Source organism: Phragmites australis, chromosome 22, assembly GCF_958298935.1.
Source record: "Phragmites australis chromosome 22, lpPhrAust1.1, whole genome shotgun sequence".
Lineage (NCBI taxonomy): Eukaryota > Viridiplantae > Streptophyta > Magnoliopsida > Poales > Poaceae > Phragmites > Phragmites australis.
In genome coordinates, this window is record NC_084942.1 from 15,605,120 (window position 1) to 15,614,572 (window position 9,453).

Sequence of the window (9,453 nt, forward strand, 5' to 3'; positions counted from 1 at the left end):
GAGAATGACAACTCCTCGATACATCGGAAAAAATCGGTATCGTCTTATCATCTCTTTACTTTCCTACTATTTACTTTGAGCATTTATTTTCTTGCAAGCATTCAATTCCGTATTTACTTTATATTCTTACTTGCTTATCTTTTACGTCAATCTAGCTTTCTTGTAGTCATATTATTTAATCTAGACTAAAGTTGCTATTTATTTTAGAATTCGATAGAAGTAGCTTTTAAATTAAAACTCAATTCACCTCCTTTGAGCTATTTGATCCTTTCAGCTAGCCTGCTTTTTGTTTTGCGAAGATTAACGTTAACTTATCTGGTAGAAGGCTGCTTGTTAATAATGAGGACAATACACTTAGGTAGCCAGGTTTAGGCCGTCCTATCTTTTCAGGGTCAGATAAGGTATCGTAATTGTAGGCTTGTAGCGCAGATCCCGGCAGAGAAGCTGCAAGACAGATACCATTTTAACACTCCGTTTTTGAGTTTTGTGCCTCCATTACATTAAACGACAACAAAAACTTATTTTCTTTTTTACATGAGCAGCTAGATATAATGTATAGTTTGAGAAATTAAAAGGCTATGATGAGCATACAAGAGAAAGAAGACCATTTCAAACACATAAGAAACTGCACATTTTTCATTCCCAGATGTATACAACTGAAAACAATGTGCCATGATCTCATCTAAGCAAGAATGTAGATTGTCAATATTCAGCATCCTCAGAATGAGTGCAATCAGGCCTTCCAATCAAATGGCTCACACAAGAGCGAAATATGGTCCAGTGTAGAAATGGAGCTGAAATGCCAACAACAATTGCACCGAGCACAAATCAACTAAATGGAGCTGAAATGCAGTAGCCTCCACCTTTGGGCACCAAAGCCCACATCAGCTAATTGTTAGTGTTATCACGTATTTCTGGATTATCCAGAGCTTTTTTTGGTTGACGTCATAAAGGATTCGCCGCAACCACACTCTCCCTTTGAATTAGGGTTCATAAACACAAATTCTGACCTGCAAGACATAGCATCATCACTAAGATGTTATGCATGCTGAAGGTCAGCAAAATATAGACATAAGCATACCTAAGAGGATCGTCAATAAAATCCATTTTGGTTCCAATAACATGCATAAGAGCTTTCGGGTCGATTAGTATCTTAACTCCTTTATCCTCCACAAGCTCATCGAACTTTCCCTTTTCATCTGAAAAGCGAACAGCTAGCTATTAGAAATCAACAATCATACAAACAAGTGACAAAGAATTGAATCAATATCAGACTATATAACAATGCACAAACTTGCAGGTCAGTGTTTTGGTGTTCAAGCCACCGTACGGTTTGGAAACTGTTTTTGGGCTGTTTCTGATTTTTTGGCAAAAAATACCAGTCAGGTTTGCTTTTGTATTCTCAAATTTGTTTTTTTCTCTTTAAAAGGCTCATGAATTGAAGTTGCTAATCAGACACAAACACACATGTTCTAATATATAAGTTATTGTAAAAAAGGAGGCTTTAGAGTGAGACAGCTAGGGTTCCAAAAAAGAGAAGTGAAGCCAGTTTCTCTACCTGGAACTGGTTGGTTCCTTGTGATTTGTTGAACCACGATGCCCAGATATATACAACCATTAGGTGATACTGTGCTACTGTCAATCAAATATTCACTATTCCAAAAAGAGAATATCCTCTTTGGTGAAAATGTAAAACAGTAAAGTTGCAAAGAAAGTAAAGGTTTACTTCAATCTAGATAGTAACATGTTACTCACTCTATTGTCTATACAAGAATAGGTATTAAAAAAAAACTAACATTTCAGACTATTTTGGAGTGCTGCTCAAAACTTACTATTACTATTAATACAATAATATGTAAGGTATTCGAAACAAACTAACATTTCAGACTATTTTGGAGAGCTGCTCAAAACTTACTATTACTATCAATACAATAATAGGTAAGGTATTCGAAACAGACTGGCATTTGGGGCTATATTAGAGTGGTAAAGTTGTTTGATATGTAAACAATCATATACAGGAGGAAAAAAATGTATGATGTAAAATACTTTTAAATATACATGTAAATGCCATGTATTTCTAGTTTCGTACCAAACGAACAACAAAATCTGTTGCATTTCCTGGAACATGTCCATATGCTAGAAATCTAAATCTTGTAAAAGGTGAGAAACATGTGAAGTTAAACCCAAAATTTTCAATCTACTGGATGGCCAACTAACTTCTTTAAAGGTTCTATCCAATTAGTCATTTTGTACCTATAAATGCATGGCAGGAAAAGTGAACTTCAGAATGCAAATATATGGCAATACCACATTTAGATTGACTTTATGCACTCAGTTTGATATTCTGTGAGTATCACGATTTTTTATGTGTCCTTCTACATGGTATAATAAGTTTGCAACAAACATCACCAAGTTAACAAATTTGTGTCGAGGCCAATTTTTATGATACAAGCAAACAGGAAATCCTACGGTCCTACCCTATAGATTGGACCAGCAAAGAGTGGCAAGCTAAGAATAGCATTCACATCTGTCTTGCCATGAATTTTAACCAACATGGCAAGAGCTGTTCTTCGTACCAAGATCTTATACAGCATACATAACAGCATACCAGCATAATTCAATGTGTAGCACAACCCATTGCAACCACGCGCCTTCACACCAAGATGAAGATAAGTACGTTGCCGGAGGCCAAGTAGATGCTGCACTCTAGATGCTGCCGCATCGGTTAGCATTAGGGCCTGCTTACGAACGGTAGGCCCTGCCTTATCAGCCATTGCCTTCAACACAGAAGAAGCCATGCCTTTTTATGTAGCTGGAGGCTAGACCGCTCCTCTGACCTGGTGAAAATCCAAATGTTATTAACTTTCTTAAACTAAAAGCAAAGGGATAAATGAGGGATTAATACCATTATGTCAATAACCATAAGGCAAAAAAAGAAAATCTAGAAGCATCATTCACCTATAGCTAAAAATATTTGGGGGCATACTAAGAATGTCACATTTCAGATATGCATTTGTTTCTTTTGACATCTATGCCTATTTTCTTAGCACGCTGTACACCATCAGCTCCATTGAAAGACGCAAACAAAACCAAGAAGGCTGTTTACTACAAACAATCGCCTTTGTACAAACGCAGAAATACAATCTGCACCGAACTGTACGTTAGCAACTCAAGCGCCGATTTCGCCAATCCGGAAGGCCATGGACAAGTTGATCTCCCATTTTTTTAGAAATAAACAGCATCAGTGCCTTGGGTCCTAAATCCTGTGCCCTCATATGAGCGTGCTGAATAAGATAACCAGAAGCCTAGAGGTATGGAGTAGATCAGCATTCCACCATGCGGCAAAGGAATCCGATAGTAACCGATGGAGAGAACAAAAGATTTGGATTTGATTTCTCACATCAGCTGAAATATACTAGGAAACAAAATTCTCTTAAAAGAAAATCCATCCGGGGTAAGTTGGGATTCCTTACCGACGAAAGAAATCAACGCCAGGTCCGGATGGATGAGCACCGCGCCAAATCCAACACCTAAAGGGAGGGGTGGGGCCGTGGGGGAGGAGGATGACGACGAGCACGGAGGAGTTCCTTCGGGGTGGCTGGCGTGCTCCGTGCCTGGAGACGACGATGGACCAACGATTTTTCTGTAGAATTTTCTAGAGGAAAATTAGTTTTTGTTTTTTATTTCGTTGTTGCTGGGCTGGGCCAGGCCCAAGAACTGCAAAACAAAGGCCCAACCTAGTTCCGGTCAGGTTGGCCGAACTTCGGCCTGGCCCGAGCTTACACCGAAATGCTGGCCGAGCTGCTTTCTCCCTAATGCTCATTGTAGATACCTAGATGGAGCAAACAGTGACGGATCTACAGTTGAGAAGTACTTCCTCCTATTATAAATGTAGGTCATTTTAAACTTATACATAAGGATTAAGAAAGTAGATCAAATGATCTTGTTTCTTTTTATTTATTCTGCAATAGAAAAGATAATTCATTCATTTGTGAGAGTAGTAGCATTTATTAAACAAGGGTAACAAGGGAACAAAAGAGAAAAAAGTGCATAAAAGTTCGAGAATGACTTATATTTAGAGAATAGTTGAGGAGGCTAAAACGACCTATATTTGCAATCAGAGGAGGTAATAGTTATCTTTTCATCTTCCTCATTTTCCTATTTTTTTCTTCTTCCTCATTCTCATCATCTTCTTCTCTTCTTCTTTCTCTTCCATATCCAAAAAATATAGAGGGATCCACCTATGGAGGCAAACACGTTAATTGATATAATTTATAATTTGATATATGTATAGATGGCATATAAATTTAAGGGAAAAGTTCAAAAGACTATAAACTTGTTGAATATCTAACTATGAGGTATATACGCATAAGGAGTACATCGTATATAGACAGGGTATATTGTACGTATGTTTAACAACTCCAGATATTATGAAATCGAATTTGCGGTACCTGATACACCCGAAAATCTAGAATGCGTATACTAGGAAGGTCTCGATTGGTTGCTCAACTCAAGAATGACTGGTATCCAAGTCGGATTTATCTACTTTATCTTGGTAGACAAAATGAAGGACTCACTATCGACTACGATTGGATAGGAGGTGGCATATCAGCCATATATAAAGCGAAGACCTACGACTGGATAGGAGGTGGCATATCAGCCATATATAAAGCGAAGACCTAGACCCCCGGAGAGGAGAACTAAGGAAACTCACGCATCTACAACTCGATACAAGCACCAAAACCATAGGAGATACTCGATGACATCATCCTTAGTTTAGCTTAGATCTGATCTACTCCCTGTAATAAGTCTAGACATATTACTTGTACTCGAGAGAATACATATACAACACCATCCATACATGACATAAGGTATTACTCCAACTGAGGAGCCCAAACCTGTTTACATCGTGTGTCTCGCTTCGTGTTCAATACCTGATCTCGAAGGTAACCTAGTCAATTATGAACATATTGTTAGGAACTAATATTCGACAATTGGCGTGTCAGGTAGGAGCCTTCTTCTACTTTTCGGGATTGATCATGTCTCGAGTTCACATCCGCGCAGGCTTCTCTGACAACGGTTTCTATGACCACTTCGAGTCAGCGGAAGCCATCTACTCATTGCCTCCTGCCAGATCTGAGATCCTCTTCAGAGCTATGGTTTTCTACTGGGACAATCAAGGTAGACTAATCCACACTGGTATTCTCAAGTCCAGCCCACTGGACACATACCATGAGGTGGGACATCTCGACTGGGATCCCAAGGAGCCTAAAGTTCTCCAGTGCATAGATACCGACAGCGAGGGTGAGGATCAAGAGATGGCAACGACAACTCGGTCGACAACCAGCACAACCGAACAAATCGATTTGTTTCATGGCTCGAGGAGTCGAAGCTCCACCCGATGACCCAATGGCGGTAGATCAAAATGCAGTAGAGAACAATGCTCCGAGATTCCCACGGACCCAATAGCGGCAGCCGCCGCCCACGGCGCAGGCCTCGATGGAGATATACCACCAGGAACGTCTATGGCTGGAGCCTAGTTTGCCCTTAATACTACTAATCATCAATGGACTGCAAGAGGTCAGGTGCCATCTGGTCTTCAACGTCGACTTTTGGTGGGTACCCCTCCGCCAGCACCGATTCTGAGAACAAGGAACGAATACTCTCAGGACAACCGTCATGAGGCTTCATCGACTCAGCCGCAGCCAAGCCTCGGCAGTGGTGTCTTTAGTACTCCAGAGGCTAACGTGTAGGGTGCTCATCAGATTCTAAGATTCTTCCCCCGAGTTGGATACGCCGAATCCTTTAACACCAATGCTCAATCAAGTGAAGACTTTACTCAACGTGGTTTAGATCTAGGCTGCTCGAGTAAATAACCTTGACAGCTCAAGGCACCCGAGTCGGCAAGGTGCCTGTTTGAGGAGCCACGGATGCGGACATCCCCGAGTTGAGGAATCACAGACAAGAAGCTCGGGCGGTCAGGGTCAAGTGCAGTCTTGCGGGCTAGGCTGTAACTACCCTATTCGTAGGTGCAGGAACCATGAAAACTTGGGAAACCGCATCCCTCACGATTAGCACGATCTACAGAGAGTGATAGACAACCGTCGTGAGGAACGCCGTGCGGACGACTGACGCGGATTTCCAGGACGGGATGATCGACGTGACTCCCTTGTTCAAAGGAACATGCATGACAGTCCTCCTCCCCTGTCTCTTGAAGAGTTTGATGGGGGTTGCAAAGCCTTCACACCTGACCTTCGGTCGATACGGTGACCTGAGAAGTTCAAAGTGGGTCTGATCCAAAAATACAACGGAAAGCTCAATCCTAATGAGTGGCTACAGATCTATATCAATGTTATTCAAGAGGCGGGCGGTGATAACAAGGTAATGACCAACTATCTATTGACCGCGTTGGATGGACCAGCACGATCCTGGTTGTTGAACTTGCCTCCCAACTCGATCCGATCATCCCCCACCCCGATGAGATGTCAAGAGCAGGAGGGAGCCGCAGCAACAGGACTCCCGACGGCGTACTGCCGGAGTCCCGCCTGGTGAACGAGGAGGCGGCGGACAGGGTTCGGAAGCTGATGGTCCCCGAGGGCCAGTGGGGGGCCTCGGTGGTGACGCCGGTGAGCTTCCTGCCGGCGACAAACTACCCGGGGCGCATCATCCTCTTCACTTCCTTCGTGGCGGTCGGGCTGGTGCTGCCATTCTCAGCATTCTTCCTTCAGGTCCTGGAGACGTTCAGGATCCATTTGGTGCATCTCAGCCCCAACTCTGTCGTCATCCTGGCGGTCTTTGCCCACCTCTGAGAGATGTTCGTGGGGGTGCCGCCGACGGTGACGCTCTTCTGGCACTTCTTCGTGCTACGGTCGGCCGAGAAGAAGAGGGGCTTCACCACCACGGACGTCGCCGGCTGCTACAACTTTCAGCTACGGGACGGCCTGGGGGAGCAATACATTCCCCAGGTGCTAGGAAGCAAGTGGGAGGACTGGCGGCGCGACTGGTTCTACATCGACGCCAGCCCCCACGACCGTCTGACTCTGCCAGAGATGGCGGTGGAACCCCAGAAGGTGACCTAGGAAGCGCCGCCGCAGATGGACGCGCGGATGGCGCCGGTGCTGGAGCGCATCGAATTCCTGTGCCAGGCCGGGCTTACTTCGGTAATGGTGGTGGCGGACTACCTGCGCTGTCGCCTGGCGCCCCTGCGGGAGCGGGCCCGGCCCTGCTAGTTTTACACCAGCCCCCAGGACATCACCCGGACCCAAATCGGTGAGGAGTGGGACTTGGGAAGGCCAACGCTGAAGGGCCTGCTCTGGGTGGTGATCGGGGTGGACGACCTGAGCCGGGCAGAGCTCCCGTGGAAGGAGATGGCGCTCTGCGCCAATCCGGACTGGGTGGCGCTGCAGGCGAAGCTGCCGGAGTTCAACGCTCAAGGCGCCGAAACCCCGGGACCATTCAGATCCCCGGAGCGGACGAGGCAGCTGGCGAGGAGGCCGCAAGCGATCCGGCGCAGACTGGTGGCCCGGGCGCCGCAAGCGGCGAGCCGCAGGCCAGCGGTGGGGCTGCTGCGGGCAGCAGCCACCAAACCGGAGGAGGAGGCGCCGCCGACAGTGGGGCGGCGATAGCGCCGGGGGACAGAGGGAAGCGCCCCCGGACTTTTGTTCCTGCGTCGGTGTCCCCGCCGTCGCTGTCGCCTGGCGAGGAGGGAGGCCGGGGCGGTCAGTCGTCCAGCGCGGGGCCGTCGGCGGGGGGCGGCATCTGCGGTTCTGGAACCAGACTTTGATCTGCTTGGGTCTGGTCTGGAGCCCGGAGACCGCACGGCAGCCCCGCAGAGCCCCCCGCTGAAGAGGAGGAGGGAGGACTCCGGGCCCATGTCATCGGGCCCAGGGTACAGGATCCCGGCATCGAGATGGCAATATAGAGGACCCAAATCTGCATAAGTTTTCCCCCTTTCCTTTGTGAGTATGCTTCGCCCAGAGCGGCTTTGGAGACTAACCTTCGTTTTTCTTCTGCAGGCTGCCGGCGGAGGCGCCGAGGCCGGTTCCAGCCCCCGAGCCGAGCGTGCCTGAGCCAAGCGGGTCGGCGGAGCCAGAGCCGCCGAGCGCGCTGGCTGAGACGGAAACACAGGCACCGCCCAACCCTGAGCGGGTGGCGGCGACCTTGCCCGAGCAGCCGGCGCCGGCTGAGTCTGCCCCGAGCGCGTCGAGAGTAGGACGGTCAACCTCGTCGTGGGTGGTGCCTGCATGGCAATTTTCGAGGACCCCGAGCCCCTCGGAGGAGGCTCGCAGGGGACCCAGCGCCCAACCGTCGCCCAGCCAGCCCGCCGACCCCCTCCCAGTCGTGCTGGGAAGCGCCCGGGAGGTGATCGGGCTGCTAAAGGCGGCCGTGGCGGGGGAGATGACACAGCAGGAGGCGGAGCACGCTGCTCTGGCCACGAAGAGGGCGCAGCTTACCGCGTCTTGGCGCGTTCTTGAGGCCCGCGTCGCCGCGGCGCGCGCCACCAACGAGGGCGAGCGGCGCGCCCTGGAGGAGCAGCAGAAGGCCCTAGAGGGCACCCGTGCGGAGGCCGCGCGGGAACGGGAAGAAGCCGCCCGCCTGGCTGAGGCGTCGCAGCAGCAGGCCACCGAGGCGCTTGCCAGGGAGAGGCAGGCGCAGGCGCAGGAGGAGACGGTTCTAGCCAGCGAGAGGGCGGCGGATGCCTCCCAGGATGAATTGGCCCGCCTGAAAGGCGAGGCTGACCAGGTCCACGCCGAACTCCAACACCGGGAGGAGGAGGTCACCATCAGGGAGACCGACGTCGGCATTACGACAGCGGACCTAGAAGCCCGGGAGGAACTGCTGATTCTCTGGGAGACGGAGGCCGCTGAGGAGGTGTTGGCCGCGGCCGCTTGGGAGGAGCGGGCCTCCAAGTGGGAGTCCGAGCTGACCGCCTGCGAGCAGGCCCTCTCCGCCCTTGCGGAGCGGGTGAAGCGGGATGAAGCCCAGGCGACCTGCGCGGCCGGGGGACAGGGCTTCGAGGAGCGGCTGCGGCGCGCGACGGAGGAGCTCGAGGCCGCCGAGACCGAATGGGCCAATGTGAAGCGGATGATGGAAGACATGTTTCGATAGATGCGGAGGTCCGTGAGGGCGGCTGGGCTTGGGCGAGTCGACGTGGAGATGAAGGTGGCTGGCCCCGGCCAGGTTGCCCTCGGTTTCCAGAGGATCAGCCAGCGCCTCGAGGCGCTGCCCCAGGCCGTCCAGGAACTCGCCGCCCGGGAAGGGCGTGGTTTGGCCCAGGTAGTGGCCGAACATGTCCTGGCCTGCTACTGAAGCCGGGACCCAAACTTCCCGCTGGAACCAGCTCGGGAAGGGGTGGTTGAAGCCGAGGAGGAGGCCGCCCGAGAGGCAGTTCGGGGCGCCGCCGCCGAAGTGGCGGCCTGCTTTATGCGAGAGGCACCGCCGACCTCTGACCCG

At 49.7% G+C, this 9,453-nt stretch overlaps 2 protein-coding genes across 2 annotated transcripts; one reads left to right on the forward strand and one right to left on the reverse strand.

Moving 5' to 3' along the window:
• Window positions 1-618: 618 nt before the first annotated feature.
• Window positions 619-3,639, reverse strand: LOC133905516 (iron-sulfur assembly protein IscA-like 1, mitochondrial). Its single transcript, XM_062347325.1, has 4 exons — window positions 3,474-3,639; window positions 2,609-2,837; window positions 1,082-1,199; window positions 619-1,010 (listed from the first exon to the last, which is right to left on the reverse strand). The coding sequence occupies exons 2-4, from the start codon at window positions 2,796-2,798 to the stop codon at window positions 920-922; spliced, it is 399 nt and encodes a 132-aa protein (XP_062203309.1). The 5' UTR covers window positions 2,799-2,837; window positions 3,474-3,639; the 3' UTR covers window positions 619-919.
• Window positions 3,640-8,397: 4,758 nt separating this feature from the next.
• On the forward strand, window positions 8,398-9,108 carry LOC133904536 (uncharacterized). The gene is made up of 2 exons (XM_062346031.1): window positions 8,398-8,541; window positions 8,614-9,108. Exons 1-2 carry the CDS (start codon window positions 8,398-8,400, stop codon window positions 9,106-9,108), a joined length of 639 nt encoding a protein of 212 aa, XP_062202015.1.
• The last annotated feature ends 345 nt before the right edge of the window (window positions 9,109-9,453 follow it).

Coding starts and splice junctions, on each gene's coding strand:
- LOC133904536 (XM_062346031.1), top strand. CDS start 8,398: ATGACACAGCAGGAGGCGGAGCACGCTGCTCTGGCCACGAAGAGGGCG. Junction 8,542..8,613: donor CCCTGGAGGAGCAGCAGAAG/GCCCTAGAGGGC, acceptor GAGGCGTCGCAG/CAGCAGGCCACCGAGGCGCT.
- LOC133905516 (XM_062347325.1), bottom strand. CDS start 2,798: ATGGCTTCTTCTGTGTTGAAGGCAATGGCTGATAAGGCAGGGCCTACC. Junction 1,200..2,608: donor CTACACATTGAATTATGCTG/GTATGCTGTTAT, acceptor TTCGCTTTTCAG/ATGAAAAGGGAAAGTTCGAT. Junction 1,011..1,081: donor TTTATTGACGATCCTCTTAG/GTATGCTTATGT, acceptor TATGTCTTGCAG/GTCAGAATTTGTGTTTATGA.